Source organism: Ictalurus punctatus, chromosome 18, assembly GCF_001660625.3.
Source record: "Ictalurus punctatus breed USDA103 chromosome 18, Coco_2.0, whole genome shotgun sequence".
Taxonomy (NCBI): Eukaryota; Metazoa; Chordata; class Actinopteri; order Siluriformes; family Ictaluridae; genus Ictalurus; species Ictalurus punctatus.
Window position 1 is genome coordinate 23,751,399 of NC_030433.2, and position 20,684 is coordinate 23,772,082.

At 44.0% G+C, this 20,684-nt stretch overlaps 1 protein-coding gene across 4 annotated transcripts in view; it reads right to left on the minus strand.

Annotated features, from left to right (window-relative positions):
• Positions 1 to 20,684, minus strand: part of plrdgb (PITP-less RdgB-like protein) — a 62,407-nt gene that overhangs the window by 29,035 nt on the left and 12,688 nt on the right. For 2 of the 4 annotated variants that reach the window (XM_017493259.3, XM_053687811.1), the window contains exons 2-3: positions 9,749 to 9,844; positions 9,603 to 9,656 (exon numbers count right to left, since the gene is read on the minus strand). In XM_017493259.3, coding sequence (XP_017348748.2) covers positions 9,603 to 9,656; positions 9,749 to 9,844 — 150 coding nt within the window. The remainder of the gene's footprint in view (positions 1 to 9,602; positions 9,657 to 9,748; positions 9,845 to 20,684) is intronic. The other 2 variants (XM_017493260.3, XM_053687812.1) reach the window with 1 other exon arrangement.

Consider the following 20,684-nt stretch of genomic DNA (forward strand, 5'->3'; position numbering starts at 1 on the left):
GCAGGACGGTGCGAAAAAACATCCAGGTGCTGAGGGTGGAAACGTCTCGCTGATGAGAGAGGCCAGAGGACAACGGCCAGACTGGTTCGAGTTGACGGGAAGGCTAAAGGTAGAACAAATAAACACTCTTTACAACCGAAAAACATCTCAAAGACAGCTCTTGATCTTCATGAGCTAGAAGACCACAGGAAGTCAGTCCGTACAGGAGCTTCGCGGGTCGTTTTTGTGACTGCGGACCGCACGATCGGCACAGACTCCGAAAACTGGACACCGATAACATCGCCGAGTCTTTTCGCGATCTTCACCCGCCGTGTCAATAACGGCGTGAACGTACGGGTGTTCCTAATAAAGTGGGCGGCGAGTGCATATGTGCGTGTACGCATTCTGTGGCTGCAGTGATTACTCACTGCGTCGTTAAAATGCGATGTGACGTAAAACCCGGTCCAGTTATCACGTGGATATAACCGAATACGTTATTAAACACTGTTCAACGATATCGTTCCTTTCTAACATACTCGGCACGGAGATTTACCTCGCAACACGTGAGCCGCTCAATCCAATGATAAGCCAGAGGCGATCAGACTCAATCTGCCAAGAAGGTTAATCGAGGTGAACTTTAATGTGACACATGAAAGTCTGATGGATAGGAAACAACAGATCGAGCCGTGCTCTCTTTCTGCGAATGATAATCAAATAAAAACGTTTAAAAGGTTATCGGCCGTCGCGCTCCGTTCTCTCCGTTTACAGAAGAATAAAAGAAACGTTTTAACCTCTAATCAAACCACGGGCAAGAAGAAAAAAACAATCGCATGCTGTACAGACAGACCTGATGGAACGACGGGAGCGATGTTAAAGCCGAGGGAGTTTTCCCCTCCGAAGCCTCGTATTCTGTAATAGTCTCTGGAAGCTGGGGCTTTACACATCGTGTCAGCGGTGAACACCAGAGTGAGGAAATTCAGCGTAAAAGTTTCAATCATGACGATACAATGAAACATATACTATTATCCATCCATCTTCTACACCGCTTATCCTCGGCAGGGTCGTGGGGAGCCTGGAGCCTATCCCAGGGAACTCTGAGCACAAGGCGGGGGGATACCCTGGACAGGGGGGCCGATCCATCACACACACGTTCATGCACTACGGACAATTTGGAAATGTCCAAATGTCTTAGGACTGGAGGAGGAAACCGGAGAACCCGGAGGAAGCACGGGGAGAACACGCAAACTCCACGCACTCCCGGCGGAGGCAGGATTGGCACCCCCAACCCTGTAGGCGCGAGGCGAACGTGCTAACCGCTCAGATTCGAGAGATTTAAAGGCGTTTAAACAGGATACATTCGTCTCGAATCCCTTCGAATGTTCTCGTCGCGAATAAACAAATTCACGACTACACTTTGATCTAAATGTTCACACTGTCATTTCATTTAAACCACTCATTGCTATTGGAACAGGGATTCAAACGCTAGATTATCAGAAAATGATTCGGTTATAATAAAAAAAAGACAATCTTCGAAGGGTGTCTTGACCTGAGCGGATGCTTTCGGCGTGTCTTATCTAAACGGACTGCGTTTCGCACTGAACCGGTTTGAGCGAGTCGTGCGGTTGTGGCGCGGCGTGGAAAATTTCAGTCTGGAGCAAACAAACCAGGCTGAACGTTGAATATGCTAAACCACACAGAGGCTGAAAGAGCCGGGGGGAAAAAAACATCAAGTGCGAGGGCTAAAAATAGCTGTCTTGGAACCGACGGGGAAAGAAAGTGGGGTAAGGCCTGAAGAAGTTGTTTTTTTTTAAACAGAAATGATCTAATGAAGATGGATCACTCGGTCTGCGTCTTCGCCTCCAGCTGTGAACTAACTAGGCAGTCTGTGAGAATGAAATCTGTTATGTCAAATAGTCTTGCAGAAACCCATTTCATTATCATTACACTCGCTCGTTAAGCTCCAGCCAGAGGCTACACGGCCCGTTCCACAACCGCTGGAGCGGGGACGGGGGAGGGGGGGTGTTTCTCCCATCTGAGCCTTGGGAGACGGGTAGCGTGAGATAACATCAGTGACAAACACAGTGTGTTAAAGCCTTGTTTATTTTCCCCTCGAAACAGCACGTCTGTTTAAAGAGCGCCATTACTGGTTCATCAGGACGGAGGAAAGACGCGGCGAGCTGTGCAGATGTTGTGAAGCAGCAGCATCACTCCTTATTTATTTATTTATTTATTTATTTATTTATTAAACTCATAAATAAAATTCACACTGCCAGATGGTTTCTCATGCAACAAACTAGAAATACCAACAAAAAATCCTTTATAGCGCTGCAGATGATTTTTTATTTATTTTCTTTCTGTAAATGCAACGTAAACACGGTGCAAAAAGTGACATCCTATCAAAAGTGTTTCCTATTATTATATAAGATCATAAATTTCTCGACTTTATTTCTACACACTTTGCTTATTCCAAGCTTGAAATCTCGTTCTATCAGCAGATGCGGTGGGGGTTTTTTTTTTTTTTTTTTTTTCCTTCTAATTTTAAGAATTTCTAGAAAGAAGCAAAATTATCCGGCAATAAAATAAAAAATAAAAAAAAAGACTCCTGACATATATAAAAGCATCATATCTGATTTATAATAATCTTAATAAGATAAGATTAGACTGTATTAATCCCCAGACGGAGAAATTAGGGCGTCACAGCAGCAGCAAGACAAGGAGAACAATACAGGGGTGTATAAAGAGTGTATACAAGATGTATACATATGTATATAAGAAATATTAGATATTAGATATATTTACCCATATTCAAGATTGTTTTTTTTTTTTTTTCACTTGCAAAGATATTTTTTTTCGCAGCACAACCTGCAGTTGCTGATTTCTTTTTTGTTTGTTTGTTTGTTTTCTTAAACTATAAAACAATTTTTTTAAAAATCAGATTCTGACCACAGTTCAGTTTTTCTGCCAAAAGATCTTAACTATATTTTACTGAAATGACGCGTTTTATATTTAGGTTACTTTCCAGTCTTGCCTCGGCTTGCTAGCTTTTCTCGCCGGTGAATGTTTTTGTAAAAAATGTAGAAAATTCTTGCTGGGTAGCTACTGAACGTGCAGCAGCAAAATAAACAACAAATTTTCTAAATCAGTTACCGACTCCGAATGAGCTTTTCCCATTCGGCTGGTATCCTCGATGCTGAAGCCAGGCGCGCAGGACGAGGTTTTAAATACAGCAAGGTCGGAAGACGAATAAATAAAACCGATGTAGGGTAATCGTGTTTGATATCACAGCGCGGAAGATCTACGGTTTGTACGCGTGTAATCTCTCGGCCGTATCGTTCTGCATCCAGCTGAACAAATGGAGTATTCCCTGTCAGTGATGGGCTCAAAGCAAGGCCATGTGGCCAAGTTAAACATTTTCTCACGGGATTTTAATCACATGGTTCACACAGACACGCGGACGGGGACAAACAGCCAAAACAAACATTCACGGCACGGTGCTGGACGGAGTCTCCGCTGCAGCGGCTGGATGGTGTCTGGCTGCGGTGGGAATCTCCGCACGAGTGGCTGCTTCGGGTTCCGCTCCGTTGTACTGTACATCCTTGTCCTACATAGCCGGAGTACTTGTGTCGTTCGTTTCAGTTTTACTACGGTTTTATTTCTTAGTATTACTTATAAAACAAAATCACTTTCGCTATATAACCGTCATATATAAACGTCCCTACATAATTCTGACACCATATCCAGTGATATTTACTATGATTATTATATTATCTCATACTATATTACTATCCGACATCACAATCTTTACACATTTTGCAAAGGAGCCCCTCGATTTATCATCAGAGTACGCTACAACTATTGACCCCCATGGTGCAGCCTAAAGACGAATGAGACTACTGAGGATGCTTCTGCTTAAAAACCATGAAAATGGCTTTGGACCGCAGCTGAACCGTTCTGTACTCAAGTTTCCTGGTTGTGAATGTCCTGTGAATGTCAATTGCACTTTTTGACTATATAGCTCGAGTTATTTATAATCGCACTATCCGGTGTCACCCAGATGTGGACGGGTTCCCTTCTGAGTCCGGTTCCTCTCAAGGTTTCTTCCTCGTGTCGTCTCGGGGAGTTCCTCCTCACCACCGTCGCCTCTGGCTCGCTCGTTAGGCATGAATCGATCAATTTAAAATGTATATCCTGAATGTATATGTGTTCCGTAAAGCTGCTTTGTGGCCATGTCCGCTGTTAAAAGCGCTGCACGAATAAAATTGAATCGAAATGAACGAGGTTAAGATTGAACCGATTTAACAAGAGATTTAACTCATTAAGGAGTCTTAAAATAATTTATGGCGTAAATATACTGATTTCTAATCGTCTGTAGACACTCTGTTTGACCTCTTTATATTCAAAAAGGATATTCATATTATTTTTAAACTGAGAATGAGTGCCGGATGGGCGGGACTTCTGAAAAAGCCTGTCCGTCGGTATTCTAAAAAAAATAAAGCTTGCTATAAAGATAAACGTCGTCTTAATTTGAATTTGAATGTCTTTCGTACTAGGTATTAAATGAAATCAATAAACAGTGGTGTCTTTGAGTCTTTCAGTTCAATCGGAGTAGACACTCAGTTAAAATGCGATGTTTTACGTCCTTTTTCACTTACGAGAGTAACCAGATGTTAAAATGCTAGCACGTTAGCTGTGATTCAGATACGTGTAAATGAGAAATCCATTTCAGTTCAGTTCAGGATAACGTGACGTGTTTAACGTGAAGGGGTTTCACACATGGCGTGCGTTTAGGAGTGAGCGGAGGTGTACGAATGCAGAAAAGCTCGATTATTGTTAATAAAGGGATCCGTGTGTGTATATCTTCCTCCTGAATCCTCACTATACAGTTGCTCTAAAGGCAGCAGTGCCGGCAGCTTTGAACCAACAACAGCGCGTTTCTGTCAAGTATGTTCCGGCATATTGATCCTGACGAGCACCTCAGGTACCGCAACGGTCATTCTGAATATTCGTAACGTCTGAGAGAAAGATTGACATTGATGGCAAATGACAGAATGACGGAGAGAAGCGGCAAAAAAAAAACAAAACAAAAAAAACAACGGAGAGAACAATGAGGCACAGTGTTACATCAAAGAGAGAAGAAAACAAACCAAAAATAAATCTCCCAGCAGACACAAACAGACGCAGAATACTAACGCTTCAATATCTAACATTCTGGAAGCATAATATTCATTTCATTATACTTACTGAATGTAAAACCAAACCAATATTTACACATTTTACAAAGCCTTCAAAGATAACAGTCGTCAAGGTGGGACAGATCCCAACCATACACACACACACACACACACACACATATATAAATCAGCTGTTCAACAAATATTAATCTTTGTAAACTCATTATACACAACTCCATACGTTTTCAATTCGAATCAATTTGAAATAATTCTTTTGAGTGAACAAATGTTGCTGCCCCATTTAGCTCCATAGAGTTATTATTGCACCTAGTGGTCAGAAATGGGAACTGCAACAAAGGCTAATGGAGGCCCATTGGGGCATGAATCACGCTGCCCCATGCTTACACTATGAACCTTTTTTAGCGGGGGAAGAAGGTTAATAACAGGGTTGCCAGATCAGATCTTGACCACAACAAGATCTTGTTGGTTTCACAGCAAATAATTGCAACATAATCTAATAATCTAATTCACTTCTAATACACACAAAGACAAAAAAAGCGCAGACGGTGTGTTTATGATGTACAGAACCATTTCTAATGTAAGAGATATCTTGCAAAAAGTTGTGAGAGGGAAAGGAGGATTACGGAGTGGATAATGTCTGTACATCGGAAATGCGTTTGCGCCGCGGTGACCGAGTTCACTGGAGTCTCCCTTTTCCAGTTCCCAAATCGTTCTGGCTAGATTCGGGTCTTTTGTGAGGTTTTTGAGACGTAGTGGGGAAATTTGGAAATTTTGCTCAAACATGCTGTTAGGAACCCCGTTACGTCTAAAAGTGCTCAAATAGGGCTGATAGACTGTGTACGGGATGATATGTTTTTGACTTTCAGCTGGCTCTTACAGGGTCGCTCTAAAAAGTCACCAGATAGTAGCCTATAGCATAAGTCAAATGTGGTAGCTTCTTGAAGTTTCTTTGAGGGTCTGTCGTTATTCGTGTCATCCTGCCTCACTAAAATCGATGGTCAGAAGTCGCCGCTGGTTTTGTGGTGCTAAAGGCAAATTCCAAAATGCAAAGTATTTCATTGAAGAAAAAAACACTGGGGATAAATGTATCGGGGGAGAAACAGCCCAGATTCTGGAGCAAAACCTCCGTTGCTGCTTGTCTCATCAAATTCAAGCGGCAAGTTCACAGTTGTATCATATACATATATCAATCACTTAGCTAGAGGTCGCTCATTTGCCCTGAGACTAGCTACATGGCTAGAGACATCTCTGGTAGGATTAGCAAAGGTTTTTTTTTTTTGTTTTTTTTTTTAAAAGTTGATGACTAAAACAATATTTAAAGACGAACGGATAGAGAAGCACGGGTTCATCAGTCCCTCCAGGATTTCTCCATTTTTCCGATCGCATAAATGAACGCAAAATCAAGCAAACTCCGTGACCTTCAGAGGAGCTTGACATCCTTCTAAATTACCGCAGATTTTCCAGAGGTTTGGGCCAAGACGCGTCATGTGACGTCATCACAACGCGCATTCAGCCAAAGCCCTCGAGTCGAACACGAGTTCAGCTAAAAGGTCTCATTTACCGAGAAGAGCGCGCAAAACAGTTCCGCGCAAGTGCGACTTCGCAGATCCGGGTAGTTTTCCGCAAGAAAGCGCTCCGCGAGTCGCATCGCAAGTTGTGAAAAAAGCCGCAGCAAGATCGAGCGTTTTTCGGCCGCCACGATCACAAAAAAAAAAAAACTCCGCGGAATCCTGTACGGGCTGCTTTATTCGACATTCGTGACAAAACGTCAAGTTTTTCATACGTGGAATGGTTATTTATAACCATAAAAACGGTGAAGAATTGAAAGGTAAATGTCGGCACTTAGTCATGCTAGTTGCTCCTCTAGACCTTTCTGAGTCTCTATGTAACTCGACCTTTATAAATATTAGCTAAACAAGCGTACAGTGATGGAGCGTTAGCGCTGCGTCACCCTGGGTCTTCACCACACAACAGAAGCAAAAGCAGGGGCATGGTCCTGCCCCTAGCGTCCTGGATTTTCAACATTTTTACCTTACATATTTCCTGTTTTTTTTTGTTTTTTTCCACTCGTGATTGACCATGCTTGTTATCGTGATACATTACTAGCTAGCTTAGCTACATCCTCTGGCTTGCAGGTCCAGCGCAGAACATCAATCCTCGCCGCTGTAATGCAATGTGCCGCCTCTGTATTTTTTAGACTATGAAAAATCCAATTTAACGCCGAAGGGGCAATATTTCATCTGCTCTGTAGCGTCAGCTTGTATTTACAGTAATATCACAGCAGGCAGGAACGGTGCAGAGATATAAAGATTTGTGTTTGAATTATGAGCCAATAATAGTTCGGGATTTTTTTTTTTTCTTTACTCAAACCTAGCCTTGCGAAACATTAACACTTTGATTAAAAATATTAATTAGCTAGCACGGATCCATAACAAACACATTATCGTTTTTAACACTTGACATGTTTTGACAGTTTACGGGAGGATAAACGGGGGAGAAGGCGAGCGCTTCGTGCCCACGAGAGCCTGTCACGGTAAGCGGATGCTGCTGATAAATAAGACGGCTGGCTCTGCAGGTCTGGACGAATGGGCTCGTTAAATATACGGGACAGGTTCCAACAGTGTCATGACAGCATTGTGGAAAGTGAATTTAGTGGCAAAAATCTCCACATCCAGGAAAACTGAATAAACTCTTTCATATGTGCACTATGATACGAGTCTTTATTGATCACGGATACATTACAGCACAGTGAAATTCTTTTCTTCACATACCCCAGCGTGTTAGGAAGTTGGGGTCAGAGCGCAGGGTCGGCCGTGATACAGCGCCCCCTGGAGCAGACAGGGTTAAGGGCCTTGCTCAAGGGCCCAACAGTGGCAGCTCGGCAGTACTGGGGCTCGAACCCTTGACCTTCGGATCGGTAACCCGGAGTCTTAACCGTCAAGCCACCACTTTATTTTTTTAAAAAAACCATGTAAATAAATACAGCTTGAGCATAAAAACAATAAGACACATTTCTTAAGGCATTCTTTCTTACTGGAAAATTCTTATCAGACCTAAATATCACGATATGCATCATGTAGAAATAAATACTTTACAGAATCATCATATGGTGGTTTTTTCCCCATATCTCCCAGCCCTAAGAAACGGGAAAAAAAACCTCTTCTGATACGTTATTTAATGCCTTTTTTATATTCTTTATGCCAAATCGGTCAAGGAAACTCCGTGTGTAAAACGACGCGACCGCAGCGCGATTCGTTCGCTGTCGGGACACGGATCGGTCTCGGGAAATCTCTAGGACGAATCGTTGTGGATTGTTTCATTGTTGGAAACGGTGGAGAAAACAGATGTATAAATGACTCCAGATCGCGATCGAGCTGACTGAATGAGGCTATGAGGGTTGAGCGGTGTATTACATCGTGGCACGATAAGAATAATGTGGGGCGAATGATCACACGTACACTTGCCAGAAATGTGCGTGTTGAACATCCCGTTCCAGATTTATTCCCCCTTTGCTGTTACGATAACCTTCACCTCTTCTGGGAAGGCTTTCCAAAAGAAGCGTGGCTGTGGGGATTTGTGTTCATTCACCTGCAAGGGCGTTAACGAGGGCAGGAGAGAGGAGGCCTGGGGTGCAGTCGGCGTTCCAGTTCATCCCGAAGGTGTTCAGCGGGGTCGAGTTCAGGGCTCTGCGCAGGACGCTCGAGTTCTTCCATAACAAACTCGGCAAATCCTGTCTTCATGCTCGAACAGGTTCCACTGAAGGGGAATTTCCATACAATTATGTGCTTCCAACTTTGTGGCCATGTAGTGCAGATCCATCCATCCATCCGTTTCCTGTAGCGCTTATCCTACTGGGTCACGGGGAACCTGGAGCCTGTCCCAGGGAACATGGGGCACGAGGTAGGGTACACCCTGGACGGGGTGCCAATCAATCACACACCCATTCATACACTACGGACACTTTGGACACGCCAATCAGCCTACCGCGCATGTCTTTGGACTGGTGGAGGAAACCGGAGTACCCGGAGGAAACCCCCGCAAAAATCCCCAATAATCCCCGCTTCACAGAAAATAACCTGACGTAGATGTCCAAAATGAAACGTTACACCGATGTCTTTTTCTTTTCTCTTTACTCCGGTCCGTCCTGCGTCCCGAGGGCGACGTGCTCGGAAGCCCTGAGGCAGCAATAAGCCTGCGATCTAAAGTGTTCATTATTATACATCCTGCACCTCCAAGATGGTGAATCATTTCATTTGAACAGATTGTGTTCTCAGACACTCCATCACAACCAAATATTTATCGTGTGTGTGTGTGTAAGCCGACAGCGATTAGATATCTAGTGCGAACTGGGTTAATGTGGATTCCGATACGAAGGAGCGCTACTCCGGTCCGATTGCTGCAGCGGATATCGGACGTTTATATTCGTCTTACGTGCACTCCGACAGCTGCGCGACCACGCGCGGTGAGACACTCGGGTCTTGAGTGCTGTTCAGGAACAAGCGGAGGAACAATGACCGGTCGTGTTAGATAATAGTGTTAAATGATAACAGTGCAGCATGAAGAAAGTCACTTCTTACCTCGGGCATCGAAGAACTCCTCGTCCGAGCTGTCCATGGACTCCTGTACGATGTTCTGCAGCCTCCAGTGGGACGCGCTAAATTTCCGCGATGCATCTAGGAAACAAGTGGGTCATTTCAACTGGGCCAATTAAAGACGTTCTTCATTTATAAAGAATATTCCCTGCAAGCACACATACCGGAGGCGCGCTTGGTTACCTTTTTTTTTTTTTATTATTTAAATCGCAATGAACAATTTAATCCCCGAAAGAAACTGAGCACGTGGAGTCACGTGGGCCAGGAATCGAACCGAATCAAACCCTACGATCAGTGGAAAACGCACACAACCCACTATGCCACCTGAGCCACAGCCGCCCATTCAAATGGTAGGTTTTAAGAGATTTTGCTGTTATGTCCAGTAAACAGCAAAAAAAAACAAAAAAAACAAACACCGTTGTGCATTTTCAATATAATCCTAACGTCTCATGTCCACATGGCCGACATTTTCCCCGTTGATCTTCTGCTCAAAGTGTTTGAAGGCATCTGAGCCTACTATTTCATGACGTTATCGTTATTCGCGTCGCGATTTGTCGCTTCGATATGGCCATATTTAAAATATCTGGATCTTTTTTCTTTATTTCGGCGGCATCCATAATAAGTACGGTTGCTTTATATTAACGGTGCGCCTGTCTGACGTTAGCAAAGTCCGACATGCGGTACGTTGACGGGTTTTTTTTTTTTCATGTTAAAGAACTCAGAACATTCGACATAAAGCGAGAGCATGTGAGATGGTGGAAGTGGGCGGGGCTTGTGGGCATTTTCACTTAATCGTGGAGAGTCCAAAACACTTCCGCCAGTCGTTACAGATTCAAACGTACACCGGTTCATCCGTCATTTCATTGCGGAGAGAAAGACCGATCTTTAAAGGGACTGCGGTTCTGGCGTATTTAAGGTGGTTTCAGATGTAAAGGTTGTCGGGTCTGGTAATAAAATCTCCGGATACGGTGGAAACGCGATATGATACAGAGACAATTAAACTGTCCGGTCGCACAAACCTACGGCATTCGCACCGAGTGATTTTCCACAGCGGCACAATTTACAGCTCAGTGAACTTTTTAAAGCGGGTGCCGATTAAAAAAAACCCGAAGCTTGGAATTTGCATATATGCTAATTAAAAATGAGATGAAGATGAAACACTCGTTCCCTCTTCACTCGCTTTTTAAACAAACCCTTCAGTGCATCACGGACATGTCTTAGAGATAACACCCTTTGTTACTCTTGTCTTGTTCCTCGATCGTGTCTGACGCAGGAGAAACCGCGGAAGGGGAAGCTTTCCTGTGCGCTCTGCTCCTCTGGGGAAATACATTCGCAAGAACACATCCCTAAAGGAGTGCCACTTTGAAGCTGAGCGTGACTAATTAGTCTACAAAAAAAACATGAAAAATTATTAAAAAAAACAGCATCCGTGCCGCCAGAGCTAGCGCCGGATTCAGCCGAGCTCTGAATGAGCCCGAGAAGACCTTTTTGTTCACGCCGCGTTCTTCTCTACCGCTTTGGAGATAGGGCGCAATTTCTCCCGGTACTTCTTAAATGAAAACAACTGTTCCCGCTGGCAGGCGCATTAGCTGCACGGAGGAGAAGGAGCAATAAAACAAAAATCCAATAATGATTCATGCAACGTAAAAGGAATAACAATGTGCCCTCGCTGATTAGTGCTCGGGTTCGGTACTGGAACACAGCCCGTGGCTTCCTCAGCGAATCCAGCAATAGATCGCTCTTACAGAACTGCAGCTCGGTTCAAATGATTCATGCTCGGGACGCAGGTGGTCGAGCACAGTGACCTCAATCATCTCTTAAATCCCAGAGGAACGCCACTGACAAGGTTTAGATATAAAAAAAAAAATGTTCTTCCCTTTTCATCAACTTTTCTAGTGGAGGTTTGGATCGCGTTCCGCTTTTCACAGTGCAGTTAAAAACGTTCGGTTCTTCGGTCTACGACTTCGAAATGGACGTTTTGTGGCTTTTAGTGTGAATATGTCGGCCTTAAGGTCACGCTAGTGTTGCTGCAAAACAACGACAAGATCCGCATTTAGAAGAACTACGCTTTCCGAACTGACAGTCTCCCTCCACCACCGACACGGATCTGTCCGATCAAATGCTCTCTCGAATCGGACGTGTCCCACCCCTGACGTTATAAAAATCAACCTCGCCGCAGTCGCTGACGTCGCGTGAGGAATCCTATCAGCAAGCGTGGGTCGTGAACGTATGTTCGGCTTGTTCGGACGCGCGCGTTTTATTCCGTTTTCCTGCTGTACGTTGATTAAGAAGGAAACGGCTTAAATTCCTAGGTGTTCGTGCCAGCTCACGGCTTCATGGCAGGCATTTTTCCATGGTACTAACTGTCAAGTACGCGCTGTGAGGTAGGCTAAATGCGATTGGATATTTCAAAAAAAAAAAAAAAAAAAAAGGGGAGGAGCCACTTTGAAATGTCCCGCCCTGACCGGTAACACATATAACGTATAACGCGGCACGTTTTCGAAGGCACTTCACGGGGACGTTAAGGTTGCGGGACGTCCACAGCACAAGTCAATACCTGTTACTGAATTACTTTCCCTCCCCCGCCTCGCTCTCTCTTTCTCTTTCTAAAATAACACGTCTCCGATTGAAAAAAAAAAAAACGTGTTTAATATTACTCGTAGATTACGCGCGCGTAAATCCGTGCGTGAGCCGTTACTATGGGGACGGTAACGTCTCAGAACGGGCGCGTGAACACGAACTCATCGTCCGCGTTCGAGCCGGGACTACTGTCCGAGCCACGCGGGCGGCGTTCGCACCTTCTGACCAATCAGATTTGAGAAAATTGAACCCCGCCGTGGTTTAAAACGCGGTAGCTGACAAGACGAAGAGACTATTAATATCTCTACTCGGGTTAATCCCAACGCCGCGTTTCCCCGACACTCACCTGATCTCACTCTGCCACTTCTCATGAACGTAGAGACTTCAGTGTCTCACTGACGACCGGTTCTGAACACCACAACGACCTTTTCTTTTCCCCTCTTCAGAGCTGATGAAGGGTCATCTTCAGCACTCTAATCTCAACAGCCCTCCTACTGGAATTCATCAGTGAGCCGATCTTCAGATCTCAACGCTCTTAAAACGTACGGCTTACCGACGTCACCGCTCGGAACTTAGTGTCCGGACTTGGTGAGATACCGGCGCTCGTTTACGGAGTGCTGGAATTTAAGGTCGGGAGATAGCGACCGCTGGTGCGTTGGAACGTTAGCGTTCAATAAAACGCTTTTCACTTCGTCCTTCACAAACGCACTCCGCAATCCCTGTACGCACACGATGGAGCTACTCTCGCCCTGAACAATGCCTAGCAATAAACACACAGCATTAAGAGAGCTGGGATTTTCAATGCCGCGAGCTGCAGTTACGACAATATAACGGTACAACAGAGACCCCCGGGGCAAAGCGCCAGTACTGCGGCACATTTCATCCAATAACTTGTACTAGGCCTTAGAGTAGCTCTTAGCGCCGTCTCTGGCTTTATTGCTAATGGCTGACTCGGGCAGGCGTGCGTTAATACACGGCATTAATCTTATCGCAGGAACGTGAACTTTTTAATGGCACAAAAAACAAACAAACAAACAAACAAAAAATCCTTGAACGCATCGATTCTTGTACGCATTCCCAGATTCCCAGACGGTCTTGCACATGTGGTCTTGCTTTGGACCGATCGATACACGGCAGAAGATGGACTTCCACGCGACACGCTGCTGTTTCGCTCTGATATCGCTTTGTACGGAAGGTTTTTTTTCCTTCTTCTTGCTACCTGCGTTAATTAGTCCGCTCACTGACATGGTACGGAGCTACTAGCTACGGTGACATCCGAGACCAGACACGGAGCACAAGGCGAACGTTTCGCATTTCGGATCCCATGTCGTGAAGCGGGCGAGTGAGCAGCGAAGCTATTCGAACCGGTTACGCTACTTTATAGTAGCTAATCTGACACGACAGATTTGCAAAGTCCCAGAGATCCTGAAAAACCAAATCTGCCCAAATATGCCTTCGACCAGAACCCAGAAAATCGACGGGAGGTCATTCAGGAAATGAAAGAATGTGTTACACGTGCTCGAAATTGTTCATCGTGACGCATTTCCATTCAGAATTTGCTGAGATTTACAGTTCAAAACTCCAAATTGGATCAAAACAGGCAGCCAGCACACGTCACACGTCACTGCACTGTGAGTGGAGAATAACCGGCGAGCCAGTAAATATAGTGACTAGCAGCAGCCTGTGAATCTTCCTGCCAGTCAGAGGGAAAAAGGCATTTCTGGAATGATGTCCCGCCATGAACAGCGGCATGCTGGGAGAAAGCCTCGCATGCTGCACAGATGGTTCCGCAGCTCTGGTGCACTGTCATTTCCCCTTCTCTGCCTCAAGATAATTACGGTTATTTCCCAAACTGCTCCGCCACTGATATGACAGTGAAGTTGAAAATAAACGACGACGCTTGAACGTCATCGAAATGAAAATTCATTCTACCGTCGACGTTCTAGCTTCCAGTCTTTACACCGTCGCTCGTTACGCGCCATCTACGCTCCGTTACAACACGTTTTCCGATGAACAATTCATCTGAGCACACAGACCGGTCACGCTTACTCGGTACCGGAAGAGTGACAAGCATTTAATGCGTTAAGATCCTAATTACCGGAGGAAAAAATATGAAGCCTTTCCAGATCCAAAGTTTAACGAGAGTTCAAGACAAACACAAAAGACATTGAGCATACGTGAACAAGGAAAATAAACATGAACCAATACTTAGGACACGGGAGAGCATGACGTGACAACAGAGGACGATCAACGTCAGAGTGCTGTACAAACCGTGACTAAATACACACAGGTGCTCGTTAACCGGGATGGTCATGTGACCACGATGCAGAGGTGCCGTGGCGGTCCATGGTTCCTTCCGGAGATTCATAACATACCCGCCCCTTAACGCACGACTCCCGAAGGGTGTAAAAAGTTCGAGACGGGGTCCTGGATACCCAGACCAGACGTCCTTAAATGTCTCAAAGTTCCCCCGAGTGTCATCTCTCGCAGGGTCATAACGAGGACGCTTGCCATGTTTCCTGGGGTACAGATACGGGACAGTGTCTTCCGTACCGCAGAGAGATGACGCGATCTCCCCGGCCTGGCTTGGGCGCGGCGCGATTACCGACGCGCAGCCAGCAGGGGGAGCGAATCTCAAGGTGGATCCCGAAGGCTGAGCGACGTTAACCACGGCGCATGTCTGTGAACCGGCGGAGGAAACCCACCCCCGAAGCACGGGGAGAACACGCGACCTCTGTGCACACAGGGCTGAGGCGGGATTCAGAGCGGGATTCTGAGGCGAACACGTTGCCCACCGAGCCACCGAGCCCTCCACTTTATTATTTAATACAGAACAAATTTTCGGACTCCGAAACAAGTCCTGGGTGAAATCTTAGAACAAACCACATCTCGTGAAGCACTTCCTCGACCTCTTTTACACATTTCAGCTCAGCACTGCACACAAACCTTCATTTATTTATTTATTTATGTTTTTTTTAACATGGTCAGCGCACCTCCGTGCTCCACCAACCAACACACAGCTCGCAGTCAGGGCAGAAAGGATTACCGCCCTTATAAAGTCACGAAGAACGGCTCTTCAACTGTAAATGCCTCCAGAGAAAAAGATTTATCGCGTTTATACAATCTCATAAAGGATCAAGAAAAGAAAAAAAAAAAAAAACACCCGATCACCAATTTATAATAGCTTTAAAAGGCGTCCCGGTGTGGACGGACTTATTCAGGTCTGTCGTTTCTTGCTTCTTGAGAGAATATAAACGCACAACACAACAAAATACACAACTAAAGGTCAGCTTATTGAGCGTGTCCAGGAAGGCAAACATGCAGCAAAAGGTCAGCGTATAGACTACACGGACGAAGGCCAATAGGTCGCTGTTGTTTTTCATGTCCTGTAGGCCAAAGCCGAGGGCTCGCATCCACCTGCTAAAGGTCTTCCGTTTCTGCGTTATCGTTAAAAACCCTGAACAAACATCAGGAGATGAACAATAAGAAGAAGGTATTTTTGCTTAATCCAGAGAGATGGGCAGGGAATCGGCTTCGACGGATAAATATGACGCGGAAATTTCCTTTCCTGATTCACGCTGCTACCGACAGCTGTGGCAGGAAATCATCAGGAGCAGGAAGACTGGGCTGATCTGTGTCATAAATCATATGGGTGCTCAGTCTTTTGACAAATGTCTTACTAAAACTTTCACATTTGATGAATGAACAGCATTAAATAATAGCAGCTAATCCATAAAGGCAGGTAGGACAGATCCCTGCTATATATATATATATACGTATACATATATGTATATCTCATTCACAGCTGCATACAGTTCAAATTCTAACAAATATGAAATACTGATGACCTTTTTTAAGAAAGAAATGAGGCTATTTGACAGATGTTCCAGTAATTTGTTTGCCTATCTAGGCATCGCACAACCATTTAGCTCAATAAAAGTTCCGTAAAGGATTTTGCGGAATTTTTTTTTTGTCGTCGTTACGGCCCGAAATGCTGGATTTTGCTGCGGCTTTCGTCAAAATTTGCGATGCGGTTTGCGGAGTTTTTTGTGCTTTATTTTTGTTGTTGTTGTTGTTGTTGTTGTTGTTGTTGCAGAAAACCACTTGAATTGGCGAAAGTACGATCGCACGAGATTGTTTTGCACGGCCTTTCACAGCGATGTTTGCTGGCGAATGAGACCTCTTAGCAGTACCCGTGTCCGACGCACGCCGATCGAAGAGGTCTTTGGCTGAATGCGCGTCGTGACGACGTCATCGTGACGCGTCCTGGCACGGATCCGCGGAAGACCTGCGGTAATTTTGCGGAAGATTTATCATCGACGTTGCCCTGGTGGTCAGAAATAGGAACTGCAACGAGGATTAACAGAGGTCAGTTGGGGCAGGAATCATGCTACCCCATGCTCGCGGGAGGAGCGGTGGACAAGACAGGGTTGCCAGATTGGGATAGTTCAAAAATACTTGTTTTATTGCAAATAAGCAGAATGAAATCGAATACATTCCTGCAAACAGAGGCGAAGTGTTCAGAACCATCTCTAATGTAAGATTCGATATATCCCAAACATTCGGAGAGGGAAAGGAAGATTATGGAGCGGACGATGTCCGTAGATCAGAAATGCGTGTGTGCCGCGGTGACCTTGTTTCCCGCACAAGGACTGAGAAAAACATGCCTCCTTGTTCGGCTGCGCTAGTTTCAGGTCTTTTGTTTGGTTTTTGAAATGGAAATTTGGTTGAAACCTTGCAAACACACCTGCGCTGAACACGGTTGAACAAAGGCGTGTCTGAAAGCGCTCAAAACAAGCTGCCAGACTGCACACTGGATGACTTTCTGCTGTTGGCCAACGACTGCGTTTATTACAGGGTTAAAGATCGAATCGATCTGCAGCAGCCTAGGGCGTACATGGAGTGTAATATCATCTCGACATCATTTTGTTTTGTCTGTACGTCGTTATGAACGTCGTCCCCGCCTCAGCAAGATCTACGCGTGCGAGCCGGGATGCTAGATTCGCTGCACACACGTTTCAGATGCGCTGAAAACATCTTGTGTGACTTTTACCAAGCAAACTGGAGGTTTGTCTGGCTTTACATTTTACAGCAGCTGAGAGGCATGTGTTAAACCGTGTCAAATATTCAAAAGGCATAACGGATTCCGATTTTAAACGTTCTTCCTTCCCGTATTAATAATGTACCGAAGCCCGTCTTTTACAAAGTTCGAAAATACGACAAAACAAGATTCTCCATAATGACATTCCAGGACTTTTCAAGCACTATTTTTTTTTCTTTTCAAGGACTGTACAAGAGGTGTCCGTCCATCCATTTTCTGTACCGCTTATCTGTACCTACACAGGGTCACGGGGAGCCTGGAGCCTATCCCAGGGGACTCAGGGCACGAGGCAGAGGACACCCCGGATGCTAACCCATCGCAGGGCACTTTCACACACGCATTCACACACCTATATATACGCCACGGACAATTTAGAGATGCCGATCGGCGCGTGTCTTTGGACTGGGGGAGGAAACCGGAGTATCCGGAGGAAATCCCCGAAGCACGGGGAGAATGGGCAAGCTCTGCACACACAGGGCGGCGGCAGGAATCGAACCCCCGACCCTGGAGGTGTGAGGCGAACATAATAAACACTAAGCCACCGTGCGTACTCGTTCACTACTCTGTCTGCTCACATGCTGTATTTTCACGGCCTTTTCTGTGACTGTATCTTGGTCTAATGACCGTAATAAAAACCTACTGAATTTACATAATACTGACACAGACAAAAAAATAGATGCTTCATGCATAATGCAGCTTTCACGCCCTACAGATAAATTTGGACAATCACAGAGCGGAGACACGAAAGGGTTCTCGGAAACTCGGCACCTCTTCTAATCGCGAGCTTCAAACGCCGCGTGCGGCTCCGTAATTAAAAATCAGCTTCTGAAACCCCCCTTTATCCTGAGAAATGATCCTTCAAGAGAAACTGACTATGAGCCCGTCTCTCGCTTGTTGCCTCGCTCTCTTTTATCCTTCGGTGCTTAAATTCAGAATGGACAGAGTTCACGCTGAGCTTGATCCAGAACGTCCTGTGCTGAAGCTTAAGAACGTAAGCTTTGATCTATTACCATGTCGCTCTGAACCAAGTAAATCTCTGTGTGCTGAAACCACTCCTCGCTCTTACACTAATTGTTCGTGCACAACACAACCTGGTTTATATCGGAATCTTAAGAGTATTCAGTCGTGAGCTTCAACGTCCATCACTCTTTTTTAAAGATGCTGTTTCAGAGCACATCTGGAGAAAAGGATATTCTAGTATATAGCTGCTGGTTTATAAAAGGATCCGGATAATCATGACCATGGTAGTCATTCAGGGCTGAATAGGAGTGGCCTGGAGTTCAAGCTATTGCTCAGATCTGTTAATAAATCACTTATAAATGTGTGAGTGCATTAGACATGTTTCTCTACCTGCTGGTAGTAGCAGTAGTGGTAGTACTGGTTGTGGTATTAGTGTTAGCAGTAGTAGTAGTATTGATAGTACTCATAGTGGACAAAGTGGTAGTAGTAGTAGTAGTAGTAGTGGGAATGGGAGTGGTAATACTGGTCACGGTATTAGTGTTAGTAGTATTGTGGTAGTGGTAGTAGTATAAAATTAGTAGTAGTAGTAGCATTAGTAATAGTATTGGTGGTAGTAGGAGTAGTAGTAATAGTATAAAAGTAGTAGTGGTAGTAATGAGTAGTGGTAGTAATAGTAGTAGTATTAGCAGTAGTAGTAGTAGTATTAATAGTGTTAGTGGTGGTAGTAATAGTAGAAGAGGTAGTAGTAACAGTAGCAGTAGTAGAAGTAGTAATATTAGTGGTGGGAGTAGTAGTAGTAGTATTGGTAATAATAATAGTAATAGTAGCAGCCATAGCAGTAGCAGTAGTAATAGTAGTAGTAGTAGTAATAGTAGTAATAGTAGTAGTAGTAGTAATAGTAGTAATAATAGTAATAGCAATAGTAATAGTCATAATAGTAATAGTAGTAATAGTAATAGTAGTAGTAGTAATAGTAGTAGTAATAGTAATAGTAGTAATAGTAGTAATAATAGTAATAGTAATAGTAATAGTAGTAGTAATAGTAGTAGTAGTAGTAATAGTAATAGTAGTAGTAATAATAGTAGTAGTAATAGTAGTAGTAATAGTAGTAGTAGTAGTAGTAATAATAGTAATAGTAGTAATAGTAGTAGTAGTAGTAATAGTAGTAATAATAGTAGTAGTAATAGTAGTAGTAGTAATAGTAATAGTAGTAGTAATAGTAGTAGTAATAGTAATAGTAGTAGTAATAGTAGTAGTAGTAGTAGTAATAGTAGTAGTAGTAGTAGTAGTAGTAATAATAGTAGTAGTAATAGTAGTAGTAGTAATAGTAATAGTAGTAGTAATAGTAGTAGTAATAGTAGTAATAGTAGTAGTAATAGTAGTAGTAGTAGTAGTAATAGTAGTAGTAGTAGTAGTAATAGTAGTAGTAGTAGTAGTAATAGTAGTAGTAATAGTAGTAGTAGTAGTAGTAATAGTAGTAGTAGTAGTAGTAATAATAGTAGTAGTAATAATAGTAGTAGTAATAGTAGTAGTAATAGTAGTAGTAGTAGTAGTAGTAGCAACCGATATAGCCATAGAAATCTTTAAAAAAGACCTTTCGTTTTCGAATGCTTAATATTTATTTGCATGTATTTGCATTTATAGTCACGCTCATGTGTAATATATACACATAAATTATACACATAAAGCTGTTTATTTCCACTGAGCGTAGCTAACTTAACATCAAGTGTTCTAACCCGAATATCATCATGAAACTTACACCAATAAGCTCATAAAAAGAACATTTTGTTCTACATTGTTTTTATAACATTTTGTTAAATAACATTTTTTTTTGTAACTGCCTGGGATCAGTTTAGGTATTCATGAAGATTCAAGAACGATACCTCGAGGACCCGAAACGACACATAACACCTAACGACACGAGGCCGTACGCAGAGTCGAGCTACACGTGTACCGACTTAACGCTGAACCCGCGCTCTTCAGTATTCAGACCTCAGACCTGGCTGCAGACTGAAGCGCTATTCGGAGAGTCTCAGTTATTATGTGATGCTGACCTTGGACCCTTCACGTGCCATTCCACATCTTTCAGTGTATTTACATTTACCTTTACATTCCAAAAACTGAAATCTGGTGATAAGGACAACCTGTCAGGTAGTGGAGCTGGACCGAGCTGATATCATGCAAGAAAAATCGACTCAAGTCCACAGAAAGACCCGCTCACGAGTCTGAGTGCTGGAGTGTGCGCTGTTCTGAAGCGTTGACTCCTCACGTATGTTCACG